The 17,287-nt window shown below is 42.2% G+C and overlaps 1 protein-coding gene across 2 annotated transcripts in view; it reads right to left on the bottom strand.

Moving 5' to 3' along the window:
* Positions 1 to 232: 232 nt before the first annotated feature.
* LOC118428939 (serine/threonine-protein kinase SIK3-like) overlaps positions 233 to 17,287 on the bottom strand; it is a 57,551-nt gene continuing 40,496 nt past the window's right edge. Inside the window, exons 5-20 of one of the 2 annotated variants that reach the window (XM_035839281.1) lie at positions 13,496 to 13,620; positions 12,632 to 12,755; positions 11,661 to 11,890; positions 10,733 to 10,960; positions 9,766 to 9,881; positions 9,106 to 9,274; positions 8,444 to 8,494; positions 8,110 to 8,244; positions 7,604 to 7,722; positions 7,078 to 7,208; positions 6,423 to 6,601; positions 5,801 to 5,947; positions 5,315 to 5,404; positions 4,837 to 5,133; positions 3,944 to 4,039; positions 233 to 2,846 (exon numbers count right to left, since the gene is read on the bottom strand). In XM_035839281.1, coding sequence (XP_035695174.1) covers positions 1,452 to 2,846; positions 3,944 to 4,039; positions 4,837 to 5,133; positions 5,315 to 5,404; positions 5,801 to 5,947; positions 6,423 to 6,601; positions 7,078 to 7,208; positions 7,604 to 7,722; positions 8,110 to 8,244; positions 8,444 to 8,494; positions 9,106 to 9,274; positions 9,766 to 9,881; positions 10,733 to 10,960; positions 11,661 to 11,890; positions 12,632 to 12,755; positions 13,496 to 13,620 — 3,632 coding nt within the window. In that variant the 3' untranslated portion in view covers positions 233 to 1,451. The remainder of the gene's footprint in view (positions 2,847 to 3,943; positions 4,040 to 4,836; positions 5,134 to 5,314; positions 5,405 to 5,800; positions 5,948 to 6,422; positions 6,602 to 7,077; positions 7,209 to 7,603; positions 7,723 to 8,109; positions 8,245 to 8,443; positions 8,495 to 9,105; positions 9,275 to 9,765; positions 9,882 to 10,732; positions 10,961 to 11,660; positions 11,891 to 12,631; positions 12,756 to 13,495; positions 13,621 to 17,287) is intronic. The other variant, XM_035839361.1, reaches the window with a different exon arrangement.

Genomic DNA, 17,287 nt, shown 5'->3' with positions numbered 1-17,287 from the left:
TTTCCATTGTAGCCAAGTGTCAAATTTCACATTGCTATTGACTGCAGAATTCAGGCCAAGAATTTGTCAGGAACTCTTAATGTTAGCTGGTATTCTCTCTCCTTTCTAATGGAATGAACTGAAAGGTCTAAATGTAAGACTACGGAAAGACTCTCTATGTGTACTGTGCCACACCACACTGATGACTGTATCTGCATTTTACAAAACATACAGAGCCTTACACAATGGTAGGTTTTCTTTTTCCTGACACTACTTCTTTGACCACTACACAGAGGCATCACAAAAATAGTTATCTCAGAAGTCATTTATCCCACAACACTCCACAATCCTATCTACACATAGAAAGTACAGCACCCATCACATTGGTTTCTTCAAGCAGCTTTGGAGGGAGGGGGGTTACAGAATCAAGGTGAACCCTAGTAAACATCTCTTCTATATCATAATTCGGGTTCATCTTACATCACATGTGCAATGGTATTGCTTGAGTTGTGTGCACCAGCTGTTACATATTAAAATGGGCCATCAATGTACATACACTCCGTAGCACACTGGCACGTACCAAGGACCTAACTGCTTAATATGTACATCAATATTCTGTTAGTGATAGATTTCAAAAGCCTTCTCGTTACATTACAGTAACCCGGTGTATCTTTAATACCTACACTGTAACTGACAGCTCCTGGTCCACTTAAAAGTGTTAGATGACATCTAGAGACCAATCTGGTAAAACAGAAAGCTTGCCCCCTTACTTAATGTTTTTTTTGTCTTTATTATTGACTAATGGTTTTCTGTTTGAGGCACTTGTCTGCAATGGCACTGTGGTGAGAGTATCTGGACTGTTATTATGACTTCTGTATCGGTAAGCCTTCTGTTGTTGGATAGCTGGATATTTCTTATATCAGTTTGAATCTTTCTACTTGTCTTAATTCTAAGTGTAAGTTATGAGATTTCTATTAAGAACTTTCTGTCACATGGGATGAGAATATAGCTGGATACCTACACGTCACTTCCCACAGCAAACTTAGCAGGCTCTATATATATATCATACAAAAACCAGAAAATTTACAATTTACACTCACTGTACATTTTACAAGATTTCTCTTGGCAACAGATTTAGGAGTTATCTTTTCTCTTTGTTTTCTCTTTAACTCTTCTGCTTCTCGATGAATGGTCCCAACAAACCACTGAACATTATTCAAGGTCGCTGAATTCCCCACCTGTTACTTGGTCTACCGTTCCTTTCATTCTACCTTCTCACTTTAAAAATATTCCTCAACACGTAATATTCCTCAACATGTAACAAACCCTGTAACAAACACACGGAGTACTTTCTCCAATTACACATTGTTCTGACGGAGAAAAAGGCTTCCTAGACCGGGTTACTAAGACATTCTAGTTTGATGATACAAAACTCCTACCAGCCTTCACTCTTTGCCGTCCGACCATGCGACTCAGAGGTTGATGCCAGTCAGCAGTTCGTGACACAACTGTTTATACTGCTGGGTGTCACCAGCGAGTCTCTTGACGCACAGTCCGTTCAGCCCCAAGTTAACCTGACACACCACCATCTCCATCCTCACCCCTTCCTTCTCCAACTCAAACAAGCAGTCCTGATGCGTGTACATCACCGATGGCCCCTTATTGTCCAGCATCCTCTTGACCTCTTGCACGATCTCCCCGACGTTTTTCTCGGACGTCATTTTGACCGAGGGGGGGAACTTATGACTCTGAGGTAGCGACTCTCCCATCCCACCGCCCTGGATGTTCATACTAGTCATAGTCGACACGCTGGGGGACGTGGTCACAAAGTTTGCCAGATCTGAGGGAGTCTTTACTAGCAAGGTTTGCGAATGCATCGTTGCCTCTCCGTGGTTCAATCCAGGGTTACTTGATGAGCTCTGTGAGTTGACTGCAAATATTGTCCCATGGTTGTTTTGTGCTCTCTGCAGCATCTGGCTCTGTTGCAGGCGCGCATCCTGGCCAGACTGTACTGTGTGGTGCCTGCGGTGGTTCCTGGCCGGCCGCAGCGGCGTATTGTCCATAGAAGAAGCGTTTGTATATGGTATTGTATTAGATATCATCCCCGTGTCGTGACCGGTTCCATCCGACAAGTACCCCTCCATTTCTGAGTTTGACGGAATGCTTGCCAAGTTCGTTGGATTGTAGGGACTGCCGGGGACTTGAAACCTACTGAGCATCTCTGACGTCACAGCAGACCGTGGCCTGTGTCGTCCCATACCAACTGACAAGTCATCTACCAATGCAGATATGGCATTCAACCCCGCAACGTTCGCCGAAGGGCCTAACTGGTTTAACAATACCCCCTGATTTGGTCCGTAGAAATTCAGCCGCTGCGCGTTTTGCATGTCCGGCTGCGGAAATGGCCAAGTCCTCTGCAGGATGGGTTGGAAATTCATCTGCACATTTTGCACTGTTGGAGCGTAGCTGGGCTGAAATGTTGCGAATCCCATTGCCTGGGGAAACACAGGCTGGTAACCAGTTGCAGTGTGCTGGGTTGTCGTGTCCACAGTTGATGTCATTACTGAGGGAGAGAAAGTGAGGGGGAAAGTGCCGTCCATCATCGGACTGTTATTTCCAGTAATCTGCTGCGTGTTGAAGTTGAAAATCTGTTGCTGTTGTGGAACGGCGACAGACGGAGCACTGCTGGGCCGCTGCGGCTCCCCATCGCACCCGTCAAAGCTGCCCTGGCTGTCCACTCGCTGCTCCTGTAGCAGGTAGCTGTCGTGCGCCAGCTGTCCGTGGCTGTCATTACGCTGCTCTGCCTGCGAAAACGCCTCCTGGTAGTCCAGTTGGTGCACAGGAGAGTCCTGTGGCGATCCTTGCTCCTAAAAAATCAGAGAGAATCAGAAAAGTGGCAAAATTGAGAGAAACGTTTGAAAGGCAAAACAGAATTCTGCAGACACCATTCACCTTCACAGACACCATAAAAAGCAGGGCATGTACAGAGCATTCAAACACTAGCTGATATTCTCGTCTAAAAAGTACATGTATTACCATTACAGCAGCCTACATAAAATATATGCAAAAAGCATGCTGCACAGAATAAAATGATTCCTACTAAAGAAAAAATGAAAAATTTGTTTCCCACCAAAAAGATGACAATTCCACTTTAGACTCTCAAAAAGATAAAATGCTCTGCCACTGAGACTTTGCCAAAAAAAGAAGATATGTTTGAATGCTCATGACTGGAATGACATACATTTGTACATGGTAGCCACAACGAGTACACCACATGATGGAAGGCTCAGGAAGGGTTTCGAAAAACACACGCTGGTGATTTTAGACTTTGGACAAGGATGTCGGTCAAAGTAACTTTAGTATACCGCTCACTAGCAAAACGAAATGATACCAGAATACGCTATGTCTATGAGGAAAATATATTTTATTCCTTGACACACTCCACAAACAGATAGATGACAGAAGGAAAGGCTTTTGGAGTACAGGACTAGGACGGAGTTTTGGAATCAGAACAGATTACAGCTCATGTCACATGTAGCCAATGCCACAGATACACCACAGATATCAGATAAAATTTGCTTCAAACAGAAAATTCTTCAGACGTTGAAAATCCAGAGAGCGCTGACACTGTTACATCTTTAGTTCTCAACAGGTACTCATTGCATAAAGATGGACACATAAACAGGGAGGGTATGATCCAACAAGTGAAAGATGAGAGCAACCCCTTCCAGATCCTTCCAGTCAACAGTTATAAGTACCACGAGACAATGGAGACACCACAGTTAAGGACCTTACTTCCCTGGGCCCAGTACAGAAGTTAAGGTTTAGTCCACATGGGGTGGGTTTTACAGACATGTTAGGCTCAGGCCTACGCAACTATAAGGGAAGTCTACACGAGTAGGTATAGTGAGTCGGTAAGGTGAAGAGAGATACTTAAGAAAGATACTTCCTATTGCACACATGCCTTCAAAGAAGGTGCTAGACGGTGGGGAAGCGAAGCTTCCAGCTCCTCGCCCTGTTTCCGGGGTTCCTCGTCCTCGTCTACACTTGTATAAATTATCTAGCAATAATGACACACAGCAGTCAGCTAGACCGACGTGAGGAAGACATGCAGTGTGGTAGACTGAAGGTGCAGAAAGACTCAGTAGTGAAGACAACATGCCATATAGAAAATATCGCACCACACTGTAGATCAAGCATGGATCACACACGGATATCGTGGCTCACAGTGCTTTACGTACACGTACACGTGCGCACTCGTGAGCACACAGAGCGATTGGTGAGCACTCTTGGTGCTGTGCTGGGGAGGTAGGCGGGTACACATACAAATGTACATGTACAGTAGACAAAATTGTTTTTCACACAAATTTCAAGCCTGAAAGGCAATTTTTCCGATATTGGTACAACGCAGAAATTCTTTTGCTACACAATTGCTTCCAACAAGAATAGCCAATAATACATGTAGCTTGGCTGAAATTCAGAAAGGGCAGAATTTTAATGTTTGTTTTAACAAACCCAGCAAAAGATCTACATCGATATAATACAGTTTAAGTATTGATACATATCAGTGAATAATTTCATCAGGTTGGTGAATGACTGAATAACAAGTTTTAATATAAGATATTCTATAATTGATGACACGCGAGAGAAGGGAATAGCAAGTTAAGACTGTCAATGATAATAAGAACTAGAGGGAGAACAAGTTTGCAGGGTGACGAAACGAAAGATCTTCTTTCCACATGCCTACCTTCCCAACAGGAATTATCAGTGTCAACAAACCAACAAACAAGCAAATTAATGAGAAGACACAAATAGAGCACAAATAAAACCAAACAAGGCAAGGCCAAAAGCACTAACCTCTGGGATAGGTTTCGTCTGGAGCGCAGGTGGCTTTTGGAGCCGGTAGCCACTCGGCGAGCTGAGAGGGACGCCCGCGGTCTGGGTGAACTGTGGGAAGTTGGAGACCTCCCGCTTGGTGAAGGGGTTGGGGGATTCGGGGAAGTAGACCTGAGGGGCGTCCATGGGGGATCTGGCAGCACCAGTCTTCATGAAGGGGTTAGTGTGGAGCTGGTTTGTGGGGGAGTCTGTCAGGCCCTGGCGCAGGGCATGGGAAGAGGAGGGGTAGGTGGGAGGGGGGCTGTTTCTGTTTTGTTGCTGGAAAGGACATAAAATGTCTCTTAACGATCTTGAAAATTCTGGAGTCTTACTATTGGTAACATGAAAACTAGAGTTAACCATTTTCAATGACAGAGATGTAAGAGCAAGAAGATTTGTATTCAGTCTTAACCACAAATTGAGACACACAGAGTGAGAAATGGGGGAGGGGGGCAGTTACCTGGAGGTGCTGGAAAGCAGGAGGACTGTTGCACTGTCTCTGCAAATTCAGTCTCTGGAGATGCTGAGACAGATGGCTTGGATGTATTTCCTGTGGGGCACAAAATTGGTACCAATAAATGTGACCAAAACCCTGCAATGCAGGTTCCTCTACTTCATAGAGTAAATACATGTAGGTTACATGTACGTAAGGTATTATAATTAGGTTTTATTACTGAACATAAGCAGATATGTGTATACTGGACCAAAGATCTACCCATCTGGAATAGAATCAAAATTAAAATGTAACAGTAAGTATTCACTGCATGAGTTGATTCAAGAACAACATTTTCCATTGCAAAACATATTAATTTTGAAGAAAAAAGCCCTAGGATTTAGGATTTTTATTTAAATGTAGACCAGTTGTTTAACATACAACATAATAAAACAAAACACACAAGATATGGTCCATATGAAGAAATGTGCAGAGAGAGTAATGTGTGTGAACCTGTGCCTGCTGCTGCTGCTGGAGGGTGGGGGAGGCCGACAGGGGAGGGGAGGGCTGGGGGGACGGCCGGCTGTTCTGCAGCTGGGCAATCTGCGGGTGCTGCTGCCGGGAACTCTTCCCCACCTGCTGCTGCAGCTGCTGATACTCCTGCAGGCAAAGACAAACCACAGGCTGCAGAGTTAGCTTGATATTGACAGGAATACACCTTGAAATTTCATTCTGTGTTCACTTGGTAGCATTAAAAAAATAAAACTTCACAGGTCTTAGTGGCAAGTGTGCAGATGTTGACACACTGGCAGCACCGAATCCGTAGGTGTTTTTGGCAACTTTAGACAGATTAGCCGTGAGGCTCTGTGGGCGGCAGGGGCATAGCGAGTATCAAACTCAGGACCTACTGATTCTGATTCCAATACTCCAGCCGTTGTGCCACACAGATACCCCTGGTAGCATTCCCTCTGAAGAAGGTTTTTAATTGTAGAGTCCAGCACAAACAAAGGTTGGACTCTGCAGCACCAGCCTTTGTCAAGGAAGACATTTTCCTCTTGTGCTGAGAATCCTGCTTCAGCAGCCAAAGATTTGGTGTCCAACAACTGAGAAAAATACCACAGCTGAATCAACGCACCTGTTGTAGCTGTTTCAGGCTGCTCTTTTGTGAACTGACGCTACCCTGGCTGGATAGCTTCTCAAAATGCGCCCGGAAAGCGTGCAGACTTGCCGCGCCATCTGACGCTCTTCTGACAGGGGAGTACCGTTCGCTTGGGAGGTGTAAAGAGTGGACATCTTTGTAGCTATCTCTGCCACCTAAAATGATATTACAGTCGAAAAGAAGAAATTGTCAACTGCCAAAGTACATAATAAATATTGTGTCATTATTAGTAATATCCCTAAAAGGAGGTCATCCTGAAAACATTTTCTGTGGCAGGATATTCTTCAACATAATACAATATATCAGTGAAACAGGAGAGACTGCAACTACAATCACCATCATAATATAAAAGCCATACAGTACATATTGTATATCACCAATACAAACATGCCTAAAAAAAGACAGTTTGTGTACAACAAAGTCATGTACATGCAACAGCTTAATCTGTTCTTTTAAGATGCAAGAATTTGTCACCAAGTTATCTAGAGCAAGTGAAATCATGATGTTATGCCATTTTAGTTCTTTTACCTTTAACCAAAGTAGGACAATGCAATAGTATGACCTTGCTACTTGTTCTTCTTTGCCTTCGATATCTATTTTTTGATTATCAAAAACTGAAAGCCAGACATACTGGATCTGTGTGGAGGGGCCAGTAGCCCCCCTCGTGGTTTGAGTGGCCTCTGGGCCAGCTTATCCTGCAGCTCAACTGGCACGGCATCGGGGACGGCTAGCGTGTGCCGCTTCCCACGATTCATCAGGTATCTGGAAAGCAGGGACCATTAAAGAACAGAAGTAACAATGGCAAACTAGCAAATCTAACCTAATGGTAGACATTGGCAAATATTTAAGGTGATAAATCATTTTCTAATTTCAGTATGTATTACATACACATGTACTTCTGTTTACTAATTGCTATTTGCAAATTCATTTGAAGAATCAGTGTAGGAATTTTCTTACAATTACCATGCAGAACAACTCTTGATTTTATTTACTAAACAGAAACATGATTCAAAGTTAACTTCTTTATAACCTCACATACCATGGTACACATTTGGCATTTGGGATATGTGTAGTTGTTACATGTTGAAATTTAAGGTAGTCATTTTTAGATATTTTGGGATCTTGTGACCTATAATAATTTTTAAAACTGCATATACCTTCTAACCGCTTCTTGGTCTGGTTCCTCGTCATCATCTTCCTCATGAGGCATCATGGGGATAGTCTGCTGCAACATCGGCATTGGGGTGATCTTGGGTGGTACGAGACCTGGTGACACCTGGAAGGACAGCATCACTCTTTATTATTCACAGCAGTAGACAAGGCAAAACATAAACTGTTACAACAGTCTACTTTAGTACTCTAGTAGCAGTTGTAGAAGTGGTGGTCCCAGAATAATTCCTTGGGGAACACTGGCAAGTACAGCATCACTATTGCTTATCTAGCAGGCTACTTTTAGTAGTAAAATAATTCCTTTGGGGGGTGGCTCTTGCTTACTTACTGCAGCAAACAAGGCAAGTTACCTATTTCAGAACTACACAATGTATTAGTCCCTGAATTACTCCTTGGGAACACACAATACCACAGTAACTGTTATACATGTAACTTGAGATTATGTCTGCCTTTACTTTGTGTAAAAAAATATTTGATACTGAATAAGACTTACAGGGAAGGAGCTGTCCTGGCTGTTTCGTAGCGTCAGTAGGGCCTGTGCGTGCAGCTGGATGTTGGCACCCCCGTCCGATGCTCGTCTGCCCATCGGCATGTCATGGAAGTCCGGCAGCTGCAACAGGTTCTGGTCCTGTCACACAAAAAGGAAGGTCAATCCGGATTAATTTGTAGCCTCCACAAAATTTATGGCAGCACTTTAACCATAATTTCATTATCAAAAATTATCTCTCAAGATGACAGATTAGGGATATGGAATAGAGATTAGTAAAAACTAGATGTATACACCATATTAAACACCAATTGGCAACAATGTCCAGTGAAATGCGTACCTGATATTGTACCATTTGGTTGAGAGCCTGCGGAATGTTTGGTACAGCAGTCTAGTGTTGAAAAAAGAGAACAATTTTATGAACGACAACAACATGCATGACCACGCATGTAGGAAATGACGCAATGTTCATGTGACAGGTACTGACTGAGCTTTATAAATCATGTTAGGTAAAAATGCATTAAGACAACTACGTTTTTTTCGGGGATTATTTAGTATTTGAAGTACGAGATAAAGCTTGAGCTACTGTAAATTCCTCTTCATTTGCAGCACTTAAATAATGTGGCATGTGTCAAGAGTTACAGTATTGTTGTATTTGCTGTAGAATTGATAGTAAACACATGGGAACACAGAATTTCTGTTTGTGAGGGATGTCACCACAAACAATAAATCTAAAAACACAAACTTTTAAACCTTACAATGCTCATCTATAACAGTTATAGTTTTAAATACTGTAAATGCATTTAAGTTTGCAGAGATTTAAGTTTGCAGAGATTTAATTTTGCGGTAGCGGGAAAATGGACTTTTCGCGGTGGTTTTAATTTCGCGGCAGCACCATGCACTGTAGTCTCTTACTGTTATGGAAAAATATTTGCGGTGGTTTTAAAAACCATGCACATTAAACCACCACAAAAGTTTCTGCATTTACAGTAGTGCACAAACCTTATAGTGGACAGTTTGGTTGGGTTGTGCCAGGGCCTGAGGAATGTTGGGTACGGCAGTCTGGCCGACCGTGACGTTGGGAATCACGTGGGTGAACACCTGCTGCTGCTGGGGCAGCGTGGGGTTGGGCTGCTTCAGTTTGGCCGCCAGCTCCGCGGGTATCTCCGTTCTGCGGAAGATGGAAGATCGACAATCAACTCATGAAGATATTCTATTTTTTTAAAATCTACTAATAGCCCTTTACAAGGCTCAAAGCCAGTCAACATTAGGGGTTACTAAAACATGAAATGAGAACTCGGTGAAATACATTTGTTTACATTGAAGTCAAATTATGTTCAAACAATCGTACTTGGATGAAAGGATTTACAATAGGGTTACTGTATGGGTTGACAAGATCACGGTGCATTTGAAGGGAGTCATCCTACATGTGTATATCAGCAAAGGAGTTACAACTGTTTAACACTGCTGATTTTACAAGGACAGCTCTAAAACCAGTTATTGGTAACATACATGTACATGTATAACTAAGTACATTGGAGTTTGAAGTACATTTGTAGATTAGTCAACACTGTCATTGGGCTGAATTTACAAATTTTCATCATCTAGTTACGAAAACAGAAGTTTCCCTGCATAAAATGTTGCCTTGTTAAAGAGCACTACCTTGGATCAGCCACGCCCAGGGTGTGTCTTCTCATGGACAGATATCTGGCCAGTGCCTCCGGGGACGGCTCTTCTGTGTCACTCTCCATCTGGTCTCCGTCTCCTCCAATGTCAACCTGCAGTGGAATCAGAATAGAGAATCTAATTAACATCTGGAATAGAGGCTGACTCATGTCATAGAAATCCAACTGTCTTGCTGTTGATAGAACTGCAATACATAAAAGGTGCTCATTCAAAGGAGAGTTAATTAGTTCTTTGTCTGATTTGATCAGCTTTCTTCAAGGATGAATCTCACTCAAAACACAGCCCTCAGTATCAGCATTACATTACAGCGTAACTCCTTTATTTCAAAAAGTCGTTTTTGTCCATGCAAACAAACGGCACTATAATTGTAAATGATGTATTATTGTAAGTCCTCAATAGACCAATGACACACAATTATACATGTAGTTGCATGTGGCATAATGTAATAAATACACCACACAAAAGCTTGCAAGGGATATTCTAGACTATTTAGAAATGCCTTGACAAGCCACCAATGTTGTGTCCTTGGGAAAGGCACTTTACACTATTTTCCTCATGGCAACCAGCTGTGAAAATTGGTACCTGACTTTGGTTAGTTGTGGAGGTAAAAGGCCATGGAAGGAGAGAAAAGTACTGCACCTTCTAATACTGTGCCCTAGGCTGGGCTGAATTTACAAATTTTTATCATTTAGTTACAAAAACAGAAGTTTCCCTGCAACAAAATGTTGCCTTGTTAAAGAGCACTACCTTGTCCTTGGGAAAGGCATTTTACACAACTTTCCTCATGGCAACCAGCTGTGAAAATTGGTACCTGACTTTGGTTGGTTGTGGAGGTAAAAGGCCATGGAAGGAGAGAAAAGTACTGCACCTTCCAATTCTGTGCCCTAGGCACAGTGAATAACAACCTACGGCCTCGAAAAGGGCTATGAGACTTAACCGTTACCTTTTTCATCTGCATGTGTGGAAGGTTAGCGCCGGGAACAGTGAGCTGCCCCACGCCGCTCTCCTCGTACATCTGCTGCGGGAGGGACATGGCCGTGTTGTACTGCGTCAGGAGCGTGGGGTCCGTCAGCAGGTTCGCCTTCTGCATCAGCTTGGGGTTCTTCTTGAACTTGTCATACAGAAGGTGGTAGATTGCACTATGGTCGTCGTAACGCTTGTTCTTTACCGACTGGAGGGGAGGGGAATGCAATGAAGAGGTTTACATTTTAACTCTCTGCTAGATTAGTTTAGATATCCCGCCACTACTCCCGCCACTGTTTGGTACACATGCATGAAGAAATGAACTTCCTCCATATCTCTGCATTACATCTTTCAACACTACCTGATTCCTCCAAATATCATGATGATAGGTAGTGAGGGAGTGAAAGTGTGTGTGTGTGTATAACAGTAAGCCACCTGCAGCACCAGTTCCCTGTCGATATTCAGGTTACTGAGGTGTTGCAGGGATATCTAACAACTGATAGAAGTGAGTGAGTGTGTTTATACGTGTGTATGTGTGTTTAACAGACTGAGTATCCCACCTGCAGCACCAGTTCCCTGTCGATGTTCAGGTTACTGAGGTGTGCGTGTGTGTGTGTGTGAGTGTGTGTATGTGTGTGTGTCTATATAACAGTATCCCACCTGCAGCACCAGTTCCCTATCGATGTTCAGGTTACTTAGGTGTTGCAGGCATATCTAATGACTGATACATAGTGAGTGTGTGTGAGTGTGTGTGCATATATAACAGTATCCCACCTGCAGCACCAGTTCCCTATCGATGTTCAGGTTACTGAGGTGTTGCAGGCATATCTAACGACTGATAGATAGTGAGTGTGTGTGTGTGTGTGTGTGTGTGTGTGTGTGTGTGTGTGTATGTGACAGTATCCCACCTGCAGCACCAGTTCCCTATCGATGTTCAGGTTACTGAGGTGTTGCAGGACCTGGGCGCTGATGTACTCGCTGTTGGGCTCCGGCTCCTCGTCGCTGTAGTTGTGGATGAGTCTCTGGAACTCCGGGTCCTGTCCGTCCATCACCATCCACTCGTGCTTACAGATCTGCTGAACTGTCAGTCTTTTCTTGGGGTCCAGGACCAGCATACCCTTTATTAATTTCTCACATTCTGAAGAGAGGGGAATATGAATACTGGGGATTAGACAATGGGGAAAAAGCAGACCAGATTGCTAAAGAGATAATTAAAGTTCTGCTTGTCATGATAATACAGGTTCACTGTACCATCATGGAAATTACCCTCTTTTCAACAAGTACAATGAACGATGGACCACAGCTCAACATTGTAAGAGGCATGAGACTCTTTCTGGCAGCTTGATTGTTTGTCGGGCCAGCAACAATAGGCAAAATTCACACTCCCAACCTCATATGGTCCAGGGGCAGAGTCGCTCAATGACCAGACTATGCATGCTGCAGTATATTATCATTATATAACAGGTCTACATAGTTCTATGAGCAGCATTGATAAGCCATTTGAAGAAGACTTCTTTTGGCAAAAGCATTATTTTCTTATCGGCCAACGATTAAGTAACAGCAGTTAAATTTTTCGAACATGTCCCTAAAAAATGTGTTATGTCAAACGACTTTTCTAAGCTTCATAAGATATTCATTATATTGTAGAAAGATAATATCTAACCCCAGTTCATCTTTATCTGCGGGGTAACCTATACTCATTGTTTTTCAAAACAGGGTGTTTAGGCACATCACGTTGATGGGTGGTAGTTTTAAACTGCAATATCCTGAAAATATTACAATTTGAAACCAACATCCGTCTACGTGATTTCCCCAAATACCATGTCTATAAAAACAACGGATATAGGTTACCCGACGGATAAAGGTGAACATCTCCCACCTGTTGACATGAAGAAAGGAATGCGGAACTTCCCGGCCAGCACCCTTGCCCTGAGATTCTGCAGCGTGCTCCCATCAAATGGAAGGGCCCCACACACTAAGACGTACAAAACCACCCCGAGACTCTGCAAGCCAAGAACCAATCAACAGGTATTCAAGAAGTATTCACAAAATGGCCTCCCTTGTGACACTGGTGTGTAATGTTAAGACAGCACCTTTCAAGATTAATACTGGGTTAAGGGACAGGGATGTCTGGAAGGAGAGGGAGGACTTGTTCCTGGGAAGTTGCCAGAGATGATTATGATAGGGGTAAGAGTTAAGGAGTAGCTTTAAATTCGTGGTAGCACTATATTCAAATATTCATAATGTAATGGAAACACCGATTTTAAGTTCACAGTGATGGAGTCACCACCAAAAGTGTGAAAATACGACCACAGTGACATGGTAAAAATTACAATTTTCAGTTTACATACTACTAGCAGAATGCCTTTCCAAAAAAAAACTTAATATCAATTTTATACTGTGTAAATGCTATTAACTAAAATACAGGGACTTCCATCACGTGAATAATAACATCTAAATACATATTTTATAATAATACATAGATAAAACGTTAACGGGTAGAAAGAAAGGTGAACTGTGAGCATATACCACCCTATTCTAAACAATCCATGATGATTTAATCACATTTTCACCACACTTAACAGTAAAATATTATACCTGCACATCATAACCAGTAGACATGCTTGCTAGGCTACACAATAAACCAACATACGCAGTATAAATGTATACATGCACATGCAGCCTTAAGTTATCAGTATCCAATAAACATGTACATGCAGCACCACATGCTTATCAGTCCTACCCAGATGTCCACTTCAGGACCCATGTATTCCTTGCCCTCGAACAGCTCCGGTGCTGCATAGGGAGGACTGCCGCACCACGTTTTTAATGGATGGCCTGGAGTGAAGTGATTGCTAAAGCCAAAGTCTGCAAGAGGAAAAATAAGAAAAATGCAACAAGTTTATACAAAGAAATGCTTAAATATGTACATTTAATTTTTAGGTTTGTGGTAGATTCTGTATTATACAATTACATGTATGATAAATCTAACTTTTTGGCAAATGAATAGTTTCAAATCTGCAGATTGACAGAACTTCAATGCAATATCATAGTAAAATTGCCTGCAAGGACTGAGGCCATTCTATAAGTACGATTATACATCATCTCCATATAATATCCTTACAAAGACGAAAGATTGGTGGAGCCAAATATTTAGGGTTTCAGAGACAAGTTGGGAAGGACTATATCTTATTCCAGCCTTACGTTTTCTCATAATTAATTTTGATGCCTGGCTGGTATGAAGGTGGAGTTCTTGATATATATAGTTTCACTCCAACATCAATTGTAAAAGCATGGCTTCCGACAACTTGGTACATGTATGTCTGATTGCTGCATTTCTTACTAACTGTACTGTACAGTGGTTCCAGCCAGAGTACAGGGACCATGTCCAAATGTTCACATCTCAATGCCAAGTTTATTTGTTAGGCCAAGGGTCGCAGTAGGTCTGGTCTGTGTGTGCAGACACTGTCATGTGGACGCAGACAGCCAGGGGAGCCTGCATCAACACCCTCCCAGACATCAACCTGAGGTGGGAATCTGGCCACGAATCACGTGCTGTTTGTCCAACTGAGGTGGTAATCTAGCCACGAACCACGGACTGTTTGCGAACACTCAGCACCGGGGCTCCCCTCTGGTTGCACAGGTCTTGTGCAAGTCTTCCATTGAGTTATTTTGCTTTGTAAATGAAATATCATCCTAAGTTGGTTAAACTTAAAGGAAAGGCAGCTAGAGGAATGCAGTCACCTGAATGCCCAAGGCCACCTCTTTATCTCTTCTCTAAGTTGTTACGCACTAAAGAAGCAGACTTTACATTGTGCTACAGTGTGTTTGATCTGAAAGCAAACTATATTGTGTTACCTTAGTTCCTGGAAAAACGGTCGATTACATTGATTGCGTAAGATTGTTGGGATCTACAAGCACCTCAAAACACTCTATCCTTTAGTCCAATCCCTAGTACTGTACTCTGAACACATTCTCAACTAAAACGAGAAATTCTCCATACGATATCTGCAGATTGCAGTCACCTGTCTGCAGACTGCATATACCTATCTGCAGACTGCAGTCACCTATCTGCACACTGCAGTCACCTATCTGCACATTGCAGTCACCTATCTGCAGGTGCAGATAGGTATCTGCAGAGAGCAGATACCTGACTGCAGACTGCAGTCACCTATCTGCACACTACAGTAAATGTGTTAAGACTGCATACACCTATCTGTAGATTGCAGTTACCTATCTGCAATCTCCATACAGGTAAATGCAATCAGTTCCGTCTGTAGACTGTATATTACATCAAAAGTATGTTAAATTGTCAAGTTAATGTTTACTTACGAAAATAATAGAACATAGAGCCCTGGTAACCTGCATCAGATATGTCATACCTGACTTCTAATTACACTGAGTCGAGCAGCTAAAGTGACTTCTGGTGGAAATTTCTCTGCAATGGCTTTCCTGTATTTTGTTTGCCATGCTTGTTTCAAAGGATTTATTGTAATTTGGACACAGAAAGTCTCATTGATGAGTTTTTTTGTTCCCATAGACTTCTATGTTATATAAATTCTTGGTTTACTTGGGTGCATTCATAATGAAGCTACATGTACGTGAAATTTCAGCAGATTTTTCATTCTATGTTTAGCACATTTACCCTATATCGTGGGAAAAAATTCAACTATACATAGGTTCTTTTTTTTATAGCAATTACAAACTGCGATTAGTCAATCCCCACAAAAGGCACTTTTTCGCTGTTAGTGTACAACCACACCACTCAGAACCCAGGACTGTGTACCTTCGACCTAGCACGCGGCTGCAAAACTACCTGCTAATTTCTTCAGTTAAAAGCAAGCTTTCACCAATTAAATCTAACTTTTGAGATCAGATCCACTGGAATTTCTCACCGCTAAAAACACGAGTCCAAGCAATACATGAAATAAAGACTGGTCACTGGGTCAGGAAAACAAATTAAAAATCACATTAGGTCGAATAAAGACATAGACGTCCCAGCTTTAAGTTTATTTTTTGGCTCGGATCTCTTTTAGGGTACCCACTCAGAGTAATACATCAATGAGACCTTAATTTTAATGTATTAATCAAAAAAATCTATCAAAGGAAAGAATGTGTTAACATACATAACATTACAGCATTGCAAAATGAATGTGAAATACTTCATTGCAGCTTTTCAGAGAATTAAGTGCTCTAAAAGGAAAGATTTTGTTTCTTGCAAGATATAGACCCAAGCTGGTCTGGACAGGCTGCCCTGTACCTCCTGTCGGGATATAATCCTGAGGTCCTTGTTATCCTGTCATCATTAATTGACCATGACATCTGGCTGCTGTCTTAAGTCAACAATGTTCTCTGGGTGGGTGTGTGAGGGGGGGGGGGGGGGTCTTGAAATTTGTCTCAGAGGCAGCATGATATATTCCCAGCACTACAAAAAAAATATCCCATCAAGTTCACTATGCACAATGTTTGTTGTGCCTTATGACAGTTTTCAAATTCCAAGGAACACAATACACATATACTATAATACCCTCATTGTTTAGAAATTAGTAGCAGATGTTCACGGCAGGGCACAGACACACTGGACATGATGATTAATTTACAATACTTCAAGCAGATGTTGGAAAAATATATGATGTTTCCTGACCGGAAGAGGTTCCTCTGACAGCCACTTTTGCTGCTAAAAAACAGTACGATCTTTTACCCCAAGATCTGCTTGGACATCAGTGCTAGCTTCTGTCTTGTCCAATTTGCATTGAAGCTGAGAGTGTATGCCTTTGGGAAAAGGCTTCCCACAGATTCTACTCTTCACAAACTGTAGACTAGCATTAATATGAGAAAATCTACAGAAGTTTCATTACATTTTCCTCTGTCTATGAGGTGTTTGGAATCTAAAAAATGCAAGAGTCAACTTGACATTCACCATAATCCGTCCCAGGTAAATATTTACTCTGTACATTTTCTGGGCAAATATAATCATATTTTTCCGAGTAACAAGGTTAGTATAGAATCAATCTTAAACTTTGTCAGAGCTTTTAGGACCTCAATTTAGAAGGAACTCAAGGGGCTATGTCCCCTATCCTATATTCCAGTTGTGGTCAGTTCCAGGCCAAAGGAATGCTGCCCTGCCTAATCCCTTAGGGGGAAATACAGACCAGGCACACAGACTCACACAACTTCTTTTGGCTTTGTGGCCTGTAACATGTACATATGGCCCAGTGAGACAGAGGAGCTAGTTAGCTCCAAGACAATTTTGTAGAGTAGACCTTAACCTATTAAAGATGCACTCATCTTAGGGGGATTGAAATTTGAAAGTGTTGCATCAAGTATCAACATGTGTATAATACAGCGGTAGTCCTTCTCTGTGTTGAGGACAACATGCATATGGGAGTCACCAGGACCAGATTAGTCATGCTTGGCCTCACATTACAGGAACTAGGATTTTGATGTACAATTCATTTTGAATCTTGAGAGAAAAGACAAGTACTCTACTCTGCAAGTACCCGAGCATGCCTTAATTAAGATACAGTTGACATAA

The sequence above is a fragment of the Branchiostoma floridae genome, chromosome 1 (assembly GCF_000003815.2).
Source record: "Branchiostoma floridae strain S238N-H82 chromosome 1, Bfl_VNyyK, whole genome shotgun sequence".
Taxonomy (NCBI): domain Eukaryota; kingdom Metazoa; phylum Chordata; class Leptocardii; order Amphioxiformes; family Branchiostomatidae; genus Branchiostoma; species Branchiostoma floridae.
Note: the sequence above shows the minus strand (reverse complement) of the source record. Positions and strands in the feature narration are given on the sequence as shown.